The following is a 17,301-nucleotide window of genomic DNA, read 5'->3' as shown; positions in this document are numbered from 1 at the left end:
TTTGTTTCTCCATGGCTCACTTTCCCCATACAGAGAATCCAAGGAATAGCCAGCCAGCTGCTTAATTACACAGTTCACAACTTTTATGAATATTTACAATACCAAGAACAAAGGTATGGATGCTTCTTCTGCAGGAAACAGTACTGCTATTGTATGTCAGAATAAGCACTAATTGAGCTTGTATTTCCTCTGCCATAGGGAAACTGAAATGAGCTGATTTCCAAAAGTTAGACTGACACAATAATCAGCTCTCAGATTGTTACAACCAACAACTTTCTTTATTCCTGTAGATGTTGCAAATAATTTATATGCAGACCAAGAATGTCCTCTGCATCCAGGACATGACATTTCAATGTGCAGACAAATTTGATGTTGTTCGTCAAGAATTTAAATCCAATAATAGGGCACTCATGTAGGTCATGGGGATGAACCTATGCGCTTTGCACTGCCTCGATCTTCATATTTCATTTGCAGTAAGTGGAAACTTCACTATTGTCATGGTATACTGACCACAACCCTGCAGTAAAAGTGAGGCAGGTATGAATTAATCCAACTGTCATTTCCAGGACGTGCGGGTCAGACAGGGAGGGTGGACTCTGCTTGGCTCCGTGATGTAGTTTTGCCAGCATAAGCCTGCAGTCTTTCCCCTCAGTTCAAAGGGCCCTCCTGGTATACGACACACCTCACAAATATCACGGTCACTGCTGTTTGGAGCGTGGCCATAAGCGGCTTGTCACAGAGCCAAGGAAGAACGACTGTGTCTTGTTTTTGGACAGGCCCTCCAATCGCAGTTGTTCCTCCTGTATATGAAATGTGAAGAAAAAAAAAAATCAGATCACCCATCAGTCCAGACAAACTATGAATTGCCTTTTCATTAGGGCTCCACATAAATCAATGGAATCATTCAACACTCCCTATCAAGAGACCCCAACATCCCCATCAATAAACTCCTGCAACCCACTTTGTTTGGAATCTGATAATATTTAACACCACCTAGGTCCTCCCCTATAAGGAGACCATTGGGGATTCTACATCAAGGAAGGTCTAAAGTTGCCAGCTGCCAAACAATTCGAGAGGAAACAGTTACTAGTTCTCCAGTGAGTGTTGGTAGCTTTCATATATTCATATGTTTTGGCTATACAATAGTAAGGTTGGAAATCCCCAGTAATTATTTAATTTATTCATTTCATTTATAAAGTACACAAACAACCCGAGGACATCAAGGTGCTGATTACAAGCAAGCATTAATACATTCAGAATAATTAGTACATGTGTAGAAGGTGCAAATCCAGGGATGAAGTGGACGGAGGTAGGCAGGGCCATCTATTCGAAGAGCTTGGTCTTTAGGGCTCTGCAGAAAACCCAGTATGATTGTTCAGCTCTGAGGGAGGGTCGGAGGGCATTCCAGTGTTTGACTGCGATGTGGGTGAAACACGAGCCTCCAGCTTTTACTCTTCTAATTTTTGGTAGAAGGCGGTGAGCATAAGGTGTCCTAGATGGTCTAGTCGATTGAACTTCAATGATAGTTTGAGCACGGTAAGGGAGTGGGGGGCAGTGTTGGAAAGGCACTTGTGGGTGATGGACAGCATTTTGAACATGATGCATTCTCAAATGGGCCGCCCATGAGGAGCTTTTCTAGCGGCTGACATGTTCTTTTTTGGGAATGTTCAATGCTGCTCACATGGCATTGTTTTGAATCACTTGGAGTTTCTGCAAGTTTTTAAAAGTTGTGCCAGTGAAGAGGGCGTTGCAGTAATCAAGCCTTGCACCTACGATTGCTTGCGCAATTAGGCAACAGTCTTTGGAGATGAAAGGCTGTGAGGCGTTTACAAATTTGGTGGCATAGGTTTCTGCGGATGCAATAGCATTCGCTTGTCGGGCCATGAAGAGAGTGGCGTCAAGGTACACCCTAATGTTTTTACTGATGAGACTGGAATCAGGATATTGTCGATGTGGAAGGTGTATTGACTGCCAAGTTTTTTCAATACTGCTGGGGGACCAACTAAAAGGATTTCAGTTTTATCCCCATTAAGGCACAGGTAGGTAGCTGTCATCCTGGCCTGAATCGTAGAGAAGATATTGTTGGAGCTGTCAGAGTCGTCCTTGTAATTACCTGAGAGTGGGAGTCAAATGTGTATGTCATCAGCATAGTTGGTGTAGGCTATGCTAAGGGAGTCCAGGATGCCGAAAAGGGGCTTAGTGAAAATGTTAGTCGGGGATATGCATGAGTTTTGAGTTACACTGCAAGGGAGAGGGGATGAAGAAGCACTGGCGTGTTCTGCTAATACTCTCATGACTCTTCCTTCTAGAAAGGAGGTGATCCATGCGGTAGAAAATGGGGAGAAGCTGGCAGCTGTAGTGAGGTGGTGGCAAAGGATTTTATGATTGACCAGGTTGAATACTGCAGACAAATCTAGGAGGAGTGGTGCAGGCTTGACTTTATCCCTAATCTCATCCATCTGTTATTTTAGGTCCAGTATGGCTGTTTCCATGCCTTGGCCTGGGCAGAAACCAGACTGCCTCATGCCGGGGATGTTGTTAGTTTCTTGGTAATTCTGTACTTGTAGATAGGCTGCCCGATCTAGGATTTCTAGCAGGAAGGGGGCTGTGGTAATGGGCCTGTAGTAGTTAGTGGGAATAGTAGGGTCTAAAGCGTTTTTTTCTTTTTTTTTGTTTAACAAGGGGTTTGCTTCCTTGAGGCTGGCCAGCACCGAACTTGTGGAGAAGGGGGCATTCATAAATGAAAAGATGAGTGGGGCTAGAAAAACAGTGCAGTCGTTGATTAAAGAGGCAGGGCATACATCTCCTTTGTATCTGGATGGTTTTAGGCTTTTGAGGATGGCTAGGACTTCTGGTATTGTTGTTTCTTTGAAGTGGAATTTAGGGGTAGGGTGGCTAGTGGGGGGTTCGCGGGCTGAAGTGAGGGGTTGTGTGAGGAGGTTGGCTTCATTGGTCAGGATTTTAGTGTTAAGCAGGTGGTTTTGTTGAGCATTGTAGATTGGATGCTAATGCACCAAGCTACATCTTTGGTGAAGGTAGGGGTCTCAAATTCTTTGAAAATGGTGAAGAACTCTATAGTGTCTGAACTGGCATTAGAGATTCTAGTGTTGTGAGATTTGGATTTAGCGGATATAATAGAGCTTGGTGATTTTGGTGAAATCACGGTTTGACGCGTGCATGGGATTTTTAGCCACAGTAGTTCTGCCTGGTGTTATAGTAATTCTGGTGTCTGCCTGGTTTGGCTTTGTGAGGGATTATCGGGGTGATTGTTGACTGCTGTGGATAAGGTGGAAGCGTATAGGTCCCTAAGGTGTTAGGGCCACTGAAGAAAGAAGGTTTAAAGTTAGGCGAGTCTAGCCATGGCAATAGGTTTAGTTTGCTAACTTTCTGTGAGCTACACATGAGTGCTGGTGGTAGAGGTGCAGCCATGACCTTAGATTTCTTCTGGTGTGGGATGAAAAAGTGGATAACGTGGTGGTCGGTCCAGGGGCATGCAGTTGAGGTCAGCAATCCAGTGCAAGGTGCAGCCTTTTGTGTGGGTGGGGTTGTCAATACGATGTTTGAAGCCTAGGGTATCTAAGGCCTTGGCTAGTGAGGATGTGTGGGTGTCTTCGGGGTCGTTGAGGCCCAAGTTTAAGTCTAAGAGGATGATTTTGGAGGAGGCTTTGATGTTTCTTCTCCAGGGTGTGGAGGTGGTCTATTTAGAAGGAGAGGGTAGGGCTAGGAGGGCAGTAAATGAGGCGGATGGTAATGGTGCAGGTAAATGTAGGGGACAGCTTGATAGATAGGAGGTTGGTATTCCCTTCTATCAAGGGTGTTAATTTGTTGGTCTTTCGCTACCAGGGCAACGCCACCTCCCCTCGAGGCAGGTCGGTCAGTGTGGTAGATTTTGTAGACAGTAGGGCTAGCCAGAGCTAAGGATGGACCTGAAGCATCATGGAGCCATGTTTCCGAGATGGCCAAAACGTCAAGGTTATGGAAAGTGATGAGGTTGTTGATCTTGAGGGAATGGGCTGATAAGGAACGGGCATTACACTGCAGCTAAAATGAAATGCTGTGCCAAACACATTGGCTGCAGTTGTAAATCACGCCTCCCCCATCCCATCTACAGATTTTATAAGCACAACGTGCCTGAGTTTATTGACTAGCATCAATAGGGTAGGCAGGTGGGTTCCATGTGAATATATAAGATATGTCAACGCTGGAGAATGAGTTGCACTTTAAGTAACTAGTTTCTTCTCCAGCATTTGATCTTTCATAGACTGGGGGAGTAGGATTCCTACCATCATTCAATACTTCACAACGCCTATCACTTTCACTAGGACTCTGGAATGCACAATCTCTCTGCAACAAATCTTCATGCATCAGTGATCACTTTGACTCGGAAATGAATAACCAGAGGGGCGTGGAGACGAAGGATGGAGAGCATTCGGGTGAAAACCGGGAAAACAAGGTTCTGGGAGTTGTGGTTTTTAGGCTGACAGGGTTCATAGTTGGGTTATCAGAGTTGTAGGGGTGCTAGGATTTTGTTACGGGAGCTTCTTTGGATGGATGGGAGGTCGATGTAGAATAACCAAGGAAAACCTCAGGGAAATCCTCCCCTTCATCTTCCTCCTCAGTATAATACTGTGTCTCACTTTGGGCTTTTCCCTGAGCATAACCCCGGGCTCCCCTAGCCAGGTGATCTTCCCTCGCTCGTCCACCCCCAGGTTTGGGATCTGAGAGTGCCAGCCCTCCCCATGCCATCTGAATAAGGGTTTCCCCAAGGTATACTTGGGAGAATACCCTCAGATGTCTCACAATAGACATAAGTCAGACAACTTTGGGTAGGAAGGTAATTCTTACCCATAACATGACTGCTTCCTTGGCAAAGACCATATATGGAGGTTTACATGACAGCGCCTGGAGTACATTCACTCTGCAAACAGCAGTGATGGCAACCAGAAAAGCATAAGTCGTCTTAAAGATCACTAATGCAAGGGCTCCATAGATGCCGCCATAGGGAATTTAAGATCAATTATACTTCTCACGCAGGTACAGTGATTTGGCACTTAAGAGGTTAAGAAACTGCATAACTGTAGGAATAGCAGCAACAAAAGTGTTCCGCTCAGGGGTCCTTTTAAAGGCCTGGAAAAAAAAGTGGGACACTATCCCTCTGCAGTGACACTCCAAAGGCCCTGTTGATCCAGAAGAAGAAATGCAAGAATAGTTGCATTGCAGCAGATCAATTGGTCTAAATCACTTTAACAAGGCAAAAACGTTTGCCCTCTAGAGGCGTTAAGAGATATAGTGGTAAGCGTCATGTCAGAAAAGTGTGCTTTAAGGACATCATCTGACAAGTGCCATGACTTAAATCTCAGCCTTTCAGCAGGCAAGCATGAAGATTGAAGTTGCTGAAATTTAGATGCAGGCAAGGCCAAGTCGGCCAAAGACTCATCTGGGCACAATTCCTGAGAAAAGTCTACCCAGCCACAGTCATGGGTTCCAGGCCATATGGTGCAGGTCATCTTCCTCATATGTTTTCCCCATTCTAGAGAAGAATTGAGGTCTGGAGAGCAAAGCTTACCCAGAAAGATAATCGGGGATCCGTACCGGCCCGAGTGGTTAAGTTGGGTGCTGCAGCTAGTACACCCAATGTCGGGCCTTTTTTGGTATCGAAATGGGGACAGCTCCAACCTGCGTGTGGTGTGGTTGAAGCTCTCAGGAGATGCCTCTGGCATCTGGTGGGGTGGGCTCAGACTCCATCACCTGCACCGGGGGTGGATGGTGCTGGGGTGCTCTGGAGTGTAGGAGCTAGTGGGGAATGGTACCAGTTTCCTTTTTGGTGATGTATCCTTTGAGTCATTGCCGTTGTCATCCAAAATTAAACTGACTTTTTTTCTGGAGGAAGAGGAAAGGAATGGTAGGCCTCACTATAAATAAAAATAATTTTAAAAATCCAAATCGCACGCACAGCGCCTCTGCCAGCAGGAGAACCTTCCATAACAGGAAGGGTTAAGTGAACTATCCCATATATTTGTAATGGAATAATCTCACACTGATACCAGCGATTAACATTTAGAAAACAAGCCCAGCTTTAAAAAAAGTCCCAAGGGAGGCCGAAACACGTCTCAGCATACGGGCACATGACAATTGGCAATTTGACAAATTGTCCATTTGCATCTGAGAGTTGGAAATTTGGCGTATTTTATCCATCTAATAACCAATCTTTGATACCTTCGGAGTACTTGGCGCACCATTTGGGGTACAGCATAACAAGCATTATCAATTCTAAGAAATGGGTATACCTTAAGGAACCCACAAGGAGCGACAGGCAACGTGAAGACTTTAGGATCCTTTGTGGCGCAGAGTGATATGCTAAACCCATCAGGATGTAGGCCTCACTATAGTTAGACCATTTGCATTGGTTCCTTATCCGTCTTAGAGGACTGTGACTCCTCCTTTTCTACACGTCCAACCTACTTATAGAGTCGTTTGGTCCAGAAGGTGTTCAGTTTATTTAGAGGCAGGATGGGAGCTGCCCTTATGCTGTCCTTATTGGGGAGGAGATAAACACGTTTGCAGCCTGCTCCAAAATAGCCTTTAGGTGCATTGGCTGTCAGAAACGGCAGCCGTCCAAATTATGGTCACCACCAAGCACCAGAAGCACACAATCGACAGGCATTTTTCACCCGTAGTATTGCAGGGCTTGAATCCAGAGGCTTTAGTAGTCCAAGGCATTACTCAGTAAAAAAGAATTCGGAGAGGATTGCATTTCAAAATCAGTGTGCAGATAGTGTGGAAGTATGGAACAGATGTCAAGGGACACTAGGGGTGTCATGGTATTAGTTTTATGACGGTACGATAACCTTCCTGCCAAATGACGGTATATCATGGTTATCGCAGTATAGCAGGTGGAGTTAACCAATCTTAATATTTTCTAAAAGGTCATAAATTGTCAGATTTATCATCACAAACAAAACCAGGCACCCAGGGCCAGAATTTGGCTTTTCAAGCTACTTTCTACTGAAATGCCACCCCTTGCTTCCACCAAACACACATGTGGTGGGGGGGGAGCCCTGCTGCGACTGGCAAAGCAAACTGAATAGCTTTTCTTAAGTGGTCATTTTGGCTTTTAGCTCCCCTACTGGCTACTGGTGAAGATGAACATGTTGCCATCTTTATAACCTGCATGCCACAGATCAACGGAGACTGATGGTAGTATAAGCTTGTGCGCATACACACACACGCACGCTCTCTTTACGTTACAGCCTTTAGTTTACTTGCGGGCCAAAAGGTGTTCATGTAATCACGGACATGTTACCCTTTGGTATGGCAGCAGGGAATACCCACAGAGATGAGTGAATTTCGAAGTGTGACTTATTATATGTAAATTCAATTATAGAACCAGGGAAATCCCCCATTGTCATATGTTTAGCAAACATTATCCATTATAAATCTATAAACCCCAAAGCCACCAACCCAAAGTAAACCCTTTCCCTACATGGCACTGTATTTATTCTTCTTATTGCTAACATATTGATTTTGTGTCAGGCACGTGTGGTTTATGGAATGGCATTAAAAACTGCTCCAACTAAAACTACTTGGCAGATGGCACATCCAACAGTGCAAGACCAAGACTGTGCAGCACTTGCTTACTGCAGCCTTTCCAAATCAGATTGAAAAGCACACTTAACGGTATAAACGGTATACCGGTATAAAAAATGTGACGGTTATTATTGTTAAATTGAGTGGTTCACGGTATCTTGAACGGTATACCGTTATACCGTTACATCCCTAAGGGACACTACTACTGGAAATTCAGAGAACACCCCAAGTCATGCAGTAGTTGGCTGGTATCTTCAGGATTTCTCAACACCTGCCCCAGCGAACAACCCCGAAGGAGCATGTCAGTCGGGTAGGGAAAGACACAAGTCCTGTCCCACCTCATAAGAGCTGCCGCAACTGTCATCAACTTGGTGAAGACCATGGGGGCCGAGGTAAGCCCAAAAGGGGGCACCTTGAACTGGTTAGGAGTACTCCCCAGAATTAACCTCAGGATCTTCATATGCTTCAAGTAAATTGGCACATGGAAATCGGTGTCCTGGAGGTCCAGCTAAACCAACCAGTCCTGGCTCTGTAGAGCGTGGAAGATTTTTCTCAATGTGACCCATCCCGAACATGACGTTGCTCAGCAACTTGTTCAAGCCTGTGAGGTCCAGCAGCGGGTGTATGCCTTCTTCAGCACTATAAAGTATCAGAGTACAAACCCGCTCCTTCTGAAGCAGGAATCTCCTCCAGAGGTCATTAGCCAATAAAGCAACCAGCTCCTTCAGGAGCACAGGCTACAGATCCAAGCTCAGAAGCAAGGATTGTCTAACTTTTGGAGGATTGGGAGACAATAGGCTACCTGGACCAGGTGCAGAACTCGAGTGTTGAAAGCGATCTCCTGCCATTTCTCTGAAAAGGTGGTGGTATGACACCAAACAGGGACAGTGCAGGGGGTGGGGAGGGAGAAATCTAACATCGAGGCAGAAGACACTGAGGGTACTAAGGAAGTTGACGCTGACACTTCAAAGTGCCCTTGCCCAGACAGGTATATCCCCTCAGTGCAGGAATTGGGACTTCCTTTGGGTGAGGGGGATGTAAAGCAGGGAAACCCTTGCACAATAGAACCAGGCTGCTGGGCTCATCACCCCAAAGAATTCGCTGTTATTCTCGAGTGCTTGAAACTCTCCAGCGACTTGTCAGCTTTGGGTCTGAACAAGTGCTTGTTGTCAAATACCATGTGCAGGTACAAACACCAAAGGTGTCAGCCTTGAGACTGCATATCCCCGATTACATCCTCATGGAGAGTACAATGCAGTAAGCTGCATCCAAGCTGACATGCAGAACCTGGCAGAAAATCATTCAGAATTTCACCCTCTGGTAAATGTGATGCAGCCTCATAAATAACCACCCAGAAAGTGTGCAAGTACTTGCCTAGCACACATGATGTGTTCACTGCATTTAGCACCATACTCCCCAATCCCAAGAGTTTCTTGGCTAGGGCATCCATCTTCCCTTTCCTAACCAGAGGGCGAGTAGAAGATGACACAGGGGACTTAAAGTTAGCTGCGGCTGTCTGCATCACTAGGCCTTAAGGTGAAGGGTGACATGAAAGGAATGCATGTTCCCCATGACCAGCTTTTTTTCATAAGGTCCTTCTCCAGCACAGGAGTGCAACAGGGCCTCTTCCATAAGGCTAGGACCAGATCCACAATAGCTGTGTTAAATGAAAGCATGGTTTCAGAATTGTTTCCAGAATCTCGGTCAGCTGATATTGTACCAATGGTTTAGCTGGCACCTTCTTAAACTGTGCACTGGGGTGACGGTACAGGGAAGCCTGCTGAGTTTCTATGTTTGGTAAGGTTTCAGGGTCATTAGCATCGTGGATGCCAGACACCAAATCCATCAAGTCTGCCTGATCAGCCCAAACAAATCAGATAGATGGGGCCTGCCATGCCCCCACTAGGGTCTCAAAGCTGAATGAAAAAGTCTCATGTCATCAAAGGTTGGCCTCATAGAATTGAAAGAACTGGGCCCTCAACTCAGGGGGAAAATCACCCGCAGAGTGCCCTGGCAAAGTCGTTGAAGCGCTGACCATGTTCGACACACTGGCGCCAAGTGCAATAAATGATGTCAGAGTTGCTGAGCTAGAGAGCATGCGGCCAGCCTTCTTCGAATCCCTATCATCCGGCATTGGCACAGTGCACTGAGAGACAACAGTTTAGGTTGAGGTCAAAGCCGAACTAGTAGCGTCATTCGTGCAAATCACCACCACTTGATGCTGACACGACCCCTATCTAGAAGCACACCTCAAAAGAAACAAGGCCTTATCCTGCTTATGAGATCCAAGGAAGCCTCACACTCGTCCCTTCTAGATCTGGGTCTCCTCCCCCCCTCTTCTTTCTGTGATAAGAGGAAGAAGAGCGGTTTGACTCACTGCCGAAGTGCAATCTCTTCTAGGTCTTTTTGTGTCTCTTACCTGACCATGTATCTCTTTTCTCCAGAGTCAGATCACATGTCAACCTCTGAAGACTTAGAGAGAAGGAACAGGGGACTTCGAAGAGGGGTGACCTAGCACTAAATGTGTAGCACATTCCTTAAAAATGTATGATTCATCAACTGACACAAAACATTGCTCCACATCATGGTCTAACCCCAGATACCACAAACATATATTGCGTGGGTCGGTGATTAACATTTTGGAGCTGCAGTCCCGACAGATTTTGAACTGGACTGCTTGGGACCGAGCACAGCGATGCAAATCAATTTTTTTTTTACAGGGTTTACCAATTAACATCCTGCTAAGCAGTAAGAAATTAGGAACTCTGGTAAGGGGGCGCAATGGGTGCTATTTGTGCAGGGGCAACATCATGTCGAGAGTCGAGAACACCAAGCATCAGAGAGGATGGTCATCTAGCTACACTACACCCTCTGGCAAGGTTTTCCAATTACAACTGCCGCTGGAACTAACCAGATGAGAAATTGGAGGGCGGATGCAAGACATTGAATACATTTTATAGAAATATAATGAGTAGACATTCTCTCATTTGGTATTCATGAAAAGTTGGGACTATACTTGTTATCCACCACAGTCAACTCCTAAGTCAAGCGTGGGCTGTTCTGCAGCACTACCACTTAGATAACCTGTTGAAACTTTACAGTCCAAATGGCTAATGGAAAATCTCCCAAAAATGAGTAATAGGCGGGAGGAAGCAATCGATTAGAACAGTCCCCTTTCAGTATGTGACTCAGACCTGTCTCAGTCTCCATGAATTAGCCTTCCACCTGCCAACAAACTCTCATGAAAGTCTGCTATGCTTTTACAAGTGGAATTATATTAATCTTCTCTTAAAATGTATGCCATGTTCCTTGATCTGGTAGACAACCTGGTGTGGATGGTTGCATACCAGAACCACCTCTCTGACCAAACTCCAGTATCAATCCAAGTATTAAGAAAGTGAAAAATACATAGACTCCAGGATACACACAAAACTAGTGTGTCGGGGGAGAGGGCTTGTCCTGATTGAAAGATGCACTCACATTTTTTGCCTTTCTTGCTGGCACCCCAGATTCTCAAACCTTGATCAATGCGCTCACACTCCGTGAAATACGGACCTGTTCTAGCTGGGTCTGCCGGCGCTTGAATGCTTCCAAGGGATCCTCCTCAAGGGAATAATTCTCCAGGACACTTCGGACGTCATGAACTCCACTCAAAGCAATGGCTATGGGGGAAGAGGATGAAAAGGTGTTATATTGATAGGATTGCAGGGCCATGGTCTTGACACAAGCAGGGATCCTTTGTGCCAAACAAACAGGACGGTGCAGCTTGCAAGAAAGTGGGCAAGATAAAAAAAACAGCATAGTGAACAGTACTATTAATATTTCATATGGAGCCCAGATATTGGAGACGAAGCATGAGATAGTCCATTACAGATTAAAGCACAAGCGTCAATTGTTTGAGAGAACGGTAGCATTTTAAATGAAATTGTATACAAATCGCTACAGTGGTTTGACAGCCCATCTGTAGGTTTCCTTCGAGACTAAGCAAATCTCACACAATCACTTCTCCCATTTCGCTTGTACTTATTTTAGACATCTTTGTAGATCTCTTTCTACATAATCAAGTACATGAGTGCTTTGAAAATGGGGAATTTTACATAGACTGTCACAAATACAGGATCTCACGTATACCTAAATTAGACCAGGAATGGAAATAGTGTGCCTCTGTGTAACAACCACCAACCCTATGGCCTCAAAAGTGCAACACCACCCATGACACCCCCACGTATTACACAAATTATTGACTCCATCCTGTCCTCTTACTCTTAAGGAATGCAGCAAGATCAAATAGTGTTCTGTCATCAGAGTTTCCATCCCACTTCTTCAGGGCAAGGCCGTTGAAGGGCTGCAGGCGGAATGCCTCTTTGTTGCAATCTACCATGACCACCCTGGAGGCATCTCTGTTCAGGCAGGAGATGTCCTGTGAATAACCAGCAAAAGAACCATAGAGGTCAGCAGAAGGCATCAGATGGGGATAATTAAGGACATTTAATTCAGCCCTACTGAAATTCATTGCACATCCTGCTAAACTATAACATTTGTTCAATTAACATGTAAATGGCAATGCAGTCTACTAGTCACTAAACAATGACTGGTCCATCACGAAATGATCATTATGGAACAAGTTACTTACCTGTAACTGTTGTTCTCCAGCATGGGTCTGGCATGGATTCACATGCTCATGAATATTCCCCGTCGTCAGGCTGGGAATCCTCGGTAAAGAAAAAACCAGTATCAGTTTCGTTTCTGATCTGTCTTTCGTAGTAATAACCAATCACTGGTCTCTGCGTCATACTGACCACAGCCAATGACTGCCCTCTACCTAAGCACCGCCTCTGGCAGCCATCTTCAGATTTGGAAGCACGTGAAGTGGCAGTATGACCAAGTGAAGAGCCGCAGAGGGGTAGGCGGGAGGGTTCGCATGTGAATCCATGCCAGACCCATGCTGGAGAACAACAGTTACAGGTAAGTAACTTGTTCCTTCTCCAGCATGGGGTCTGGCATGGATTCACATGCTCATGAATAAAGAATACATAGCAGTACACACATGCACAACCACGGGAGGTGGCAAAGGCTCAACATTAAGCATCACATCAACTCAATATTAAGCATCTTACCTCCTCACCAGGCTCACCTCAGGCGAACAGGTTGCGCAGCACTGCTTGGCCGACCCTGGACTCCTCCCTGGAATCCCGGTCGACGCAGTAGAATTTCGTGAAGGTGTGCGTCGACCTCCACGTAGCAGCCCTGCATATGTCCAGCAGGGGCACACCAGATAGGAACGCCGTGGTAGCTGCGATCGCTCTGGTGGAATGGGCTCTCGGACGGCCAGGCAGCGGTCGGTTTGCCAACCGGTGACAGTACATGATACAGCCGGAGAGCCATCTGGAGATGGAAGCCTTCGAGAGAGCCTTCCCCTGATTGACAGGTCCAAAGTTCACAAAGAGTTGTGACGTCTTCCGAAAACCTTTCGTGCGGTCCACGTAGAACTTCAGCGCTCTAGCTACATCCAGCGAGTGCAAAGTCCTCTCAGCCGGCGACGAAGGCGACGGGAAGAACACAGGTAACACCAAGGGTTCGTTGAGATGAAAGTCCGACGGTACCTTGGGCATGAAGGAGGGGTGCGTCCTGAGCACTACCCTCGTGTCGTGGAAAGTCAAGTACGGGGCCTTGCAGGAAAGGGCCTGGATCTCTCCCACTCGTCGTGCGGAGGTGATGGCCACGAGAAAAGCTGTTTTCCACGATAGAAACTTCAACGGGGCCGAGTGCAGAGGCTCGAACGGAGGTCCCATGAGTTTGGTCAGCACCACGTTGAGCTCCCACGCCGGGGCCGGAGCCTTCACCGGCGGGAACGATCTGAACAGTCCCTTCATGAACTCTTTCACCAGACGATGAGACCACAAGGACGTCCGGCCCGTGGTTCTGGTGTATCGGGAGATCGCAGCAAGATGAATCTTGATGGACGCGTGTGCCAGACCAGCTTTGGCCAGCGTCAGCAGGTACGGCAGCACTTGGGGAGCCGTAATCCGTAGAGGGTTAATCTTCTGTGCGTAGCACCAGACAGAGAACCTCTTCCATTTGTGTCCGTAGCATTTAAGAGTCGAGGACGCCCTGGCCTTTGCAAGAACCTCTCTGCAATCGGCCGGTATGTCGTATCCTCCAAACTCTAGCGCTGCAGGAGCCAGGCCTGCAAGTTCAGCGACTTCGGGTCGTGGTGGAGGATGGCGCCTCCTTCCCTGGAGAGTAGATCCGCGTCCGCCGGCAGCTTGATCGGCGGGGACGCCGACAAGTCCAGAAGGTCCGGGAACCATATCTGCCTCGGCCACGCAGGTGCGACGAGGATCATCCTGCACCGTGACCTCTTGAGCTGGTTGACGAGCCGGATTAGCAGAGGCAAGGGAGGGAACGCGTAGAGGAACAGGCCCTCCCAGGGGAACGAGAAAGCATCGCCCATGCTCCTCGTCTGGGGAAACCTGCTGGCGAACCTCCGGCACTTGGTGTTCGTCGCCGTCGCGAACAGGTCGATCTGGGGTGTGCCCCACCGTCGGAAGAGGCGATCCACCAGATCCTGCCGTAGTTCCCACTCGTGGCACGAGCGCAGCTCCCTGCTGAGTGAGTCGGCGATGGTGTTTTTTATCCCTGCCAGATGAAACGGCACCAGAAGAATCCCTTGGGCGACGGCCCAATGCCACAGGTCCTGCGCCTCCTTGGACAGCGCTGGGGACCTGGTTCCGCCCTGTTTCCTGATGTAAAACATGGTGGTGGTGTTGTCGGTGAAGATCCTCACCACCTTGCCCTTGAGGGACGGAAGGAAGGACCTGAGGGCCCAAAACACTGCACGGAGCTCCAGGACGTTGATATGCAGCGACTTCTCCGTCGGGAGCCAGAGTCCCCTTGCGTGCAGATTTTCGGTGTGCGCTCCCCACCCTTCTAGGGAGGCATCCGTGGTCACAGTCACCTGGTGGGCTGGGGTCTGGAAGTCCATGCCCGCCGTCAGATGCGCGCGGGTGCCCCACCACCGTATCGCTCGTCGGAAACTCTCGTCGAGCTTGATCCTTTCCTCGAAGCTGCCCGTCGTCTGGATCCAGCGCGCATCCAGGAACTCTTGCAACGGGCGCATCCGGAGCCTGCACATGGGAATGAGGTAGATGCAGGAAGACATCATCCCGAGGAGGGACTTGATGGACCTCACCTTGGCCGCGTCGGCCACCAACATCCGTTGCACCTTGCCCAAGATGGTCCTGGTCCTCTCCTCCGACGGGGAGGCCAGAAGGGACACTGTGTCGAGCCTCGCTCCCAGAAACAGTGCGACTTGCGCGGGCACCAGGTGGGATTTGGCGTAGTTCACGGAGAATCCCAGGTCCGTGAGGAGTTGGACGGTCCTTGCCGTGTGGACCACGGCGAGCTCCCTCGTCTTGGCGCGGATGAGCCAGTCGTCCAGGTAGGGGTAGACGTGAATCCCCTCGCGGCGCAGCTGCGCCGCCACCGGTGCGAGGCACTTGGTGAAAACCCTGGGTGCCGACCGCAGTCCGAAGGGAAGGGCTTTGAACTGGTAATGACGCCCTTGGACCACGAATCTGAGGAATTTTCGGTGCCCCTTTAGGATGGGAATGTGGAAGTAGGCATCCTCCAAATCCAACGACGATAGGAAGTCTCCTTCCTCCAGCTGACCCAGGACGTGCTGGAGGGTGACCATCCGGAACTTCTGCGCCTTGATGAACTTGTTCAGGCGTCGCAGGTCCAGGATGGGGCGCCATCCTCCCGTCTTCTTCTTCACGAGGAAGTAACGCGAGTAGACTCCGGAGCCCCGAAGCCTCTTTGGGACGAGTTCGATGGCGCCCTTTCTGAGCATCGCCTTTACCTCCAGGAGAAGTTGAGGGACGTGAAGTTCTTTCCTGGCCACGGGGGGGACGCGCGGGCACCTTCTTTGAAACTCGAGCGCGTGGCCCCGGGCCAGGGCGTCCAGCACCCAACGGTCGGTGGAGATGGACTCCCACACGCTGACGAAGCCCGCCAGCCGGCCTCCCACCGGGGTGCTTCGGTGGGGGCCCGACCCCACGGCCGGTTCAATCCTGCTTGGACGCGGCCTTGCCGCCTTGGCCTCCTTGGCGACGACGGCGGGGGCCGCCAGACTTGCCTCGTCCTCTGTAGGCCTCTTGCGACGACGAGCGGGCCGCTTGACGGTAGGAAGCGAAACCGCCGCCGGAACCTTTGGAGGCGCCCTTGCCTCCGCCGCTCCGAAAGGGCGTCCGCCGTTGCTGCAGTACTCCAAGGGCCCGGGCCGTCTCAGTATCCGCCTTGATGGCCTGAAGGGAATCGTCCACTGTCTTCCCAAACAGGTTGTTCCCGTCGAAGGGCATGTCCAGGACCCTGGTCTGGACGTCCTGCCGAAAGTCCGTAGCCTTGAGCCATCCGCGACGTCGAAGGCAAACGCCGTTGCCCATCTGGCGGAACCCAGTGTCGGCGATGTCCGTCGCCACGGTGATGGCGTGGTCCGAGGCCACCTCACCTTCCTGCAGGATCTCAAGGGCCTCCGCCCTCTTGTCGTCCGGCAGAAAATCCAGCAGGGGAGCTATCTTGTACCAGAGTTCCCTGTCGTAGCGGGCCACGATAGCCAAGGCGTTGGCCGCTTTAATCGTCGTCGCCGCCGACGAGATGACTCTGCGCCCCATGGCATCCAATTTCTTTCCCTCGCCGTCCGGCGGGGAAGTCGACGTGGAGGCCGCACCCCCCCCCGCTTTCTTCCTGGCTGCCGCGGAGACGACGGAGTCCGGGGTAGGCTGCGCCCGGAGGCATAGGGGGGCCGAGTCCGGGACCCGGTACTTTTTCTCGTACCGGTCTCTTTTCGCTGGCGTCGTGGAAGGGTTCTTGAGGAGGGAAAGGCCCTCATCCCAAATGTCGTCCAACAGAGGCACTGCGAGGACCGTCTTCCTCTTGGTCTCGCGCCGTTGGTAAAGGAAGCCTTCCTTTTTCTTCTCCTCAGGGCAGAGTTGGAAAAGCTCGGATGCCCTGGCGATCATTGAGTGGAACGATCCAATCTCGTCGGGCGGAGAAGCCCTGGTGGGAGGCGACGACGGAAAATCCTCGTCGTATGCCTCGTCGTCCGTACCCGTCGCTGCCGTGTCAGTCCCCGTATCATCCCCTCGGGTGGACGGGGAGGAGGGCTGGACGGGGCGCGACGGTTGAAAAGGAGGCGGTGGATGGATCCTTCTTTTCTTGGTAGGGGGAACACCAGAAGGTCCCGGTTCTGGATCCCCCGACGGGAGAGGTTCCTCCGTCGGTAACGGTAGTCTCGTCCTTATCTCGGAGCATAAGGACTGTATAGCCAACAAAATGGCCGCTGAGTTGTCTTGCGGCGCTGGCAGAGGGGAATCCGACGGGCGAGCAGGGGCCCCGTCGGTATCCTCGACGATGTCGTCGTCGTCACCTGCGTCGGGGCCCATTCCGACGGGCTGGTCTTGTTCCACGCCTAGGCCGTGGCTTAAGACCTCGATCAGTTCCTCTTCTGAGGTTGAGGCCGAATCTACGACGACGCCCTGCCCCCCCTTCTTCCCCACGGAGGGTTTCACGGGGGTCCTATCGATGGGCACGAAAGAAGACTCCCTCCGAGGAGGCAGGGAGATTCTGGGCCCCGAAGCCGCCACCACTGGTGCAGCCTCCACAGGCTGGGCCAGGGCCGCCGCGACCGTTTCGATAGAGGGCTTGGTCGAATGG

The 17,301-nt window shown here is 49.7% G+C and overlaps 1 protein-coding gene across 1 annotated transcript in view; it reads right to left on the bottom strand.

The window, feature by feature from the left end:
• Nucleotides 1-256: 256 nt before the first annotated feature.
• TIMM50 (translocase of inner mitochondrial membrane 50) overlaps nt 257-17,301 on the bottom strand; it is an 824,572-nt gene continuing 807,527 nt past the window's right edge. Inside the window, exons 9-11 of the mRNA XM_069644285.1 lie at nt 11,851-12,007; nt 11,143-11,249; nt 257-800 (exon numbers count right to left, since the gene is read on the bottom strand). Coding sequence (XP_069500386.1) covers nt 699-800; nt 11,143-11,249; nt 11,851-12,007 — 366 coding nt within the window. The 3' untranslated portion in view covers nt 257-698. The remainder of the gene's footprint in view (nt 801-11,142; nt 11,250-11,850; nt 12,008-17,301) is intronic.

Source organism: Ambystoma mexicanum, chromosome 2p (genome assembly GCF_040938575.1).
Source record: "Ambystoma mexicanum isolate Mex_15411 chromosome 2p, UKY_AmexF1_1, whole genome shotgun sequence".
Classification (NCBI taxonomy): domain Eukaryota; kingdom Metazoa; phylum Chordata; class Amphibia; order Caudata; family Ambystomatidae; genus Ambystoma; species Ambystoma mexicanum.
This window is presented reverse-complemented; position numbering and strand designations above follow the sequence as displayed.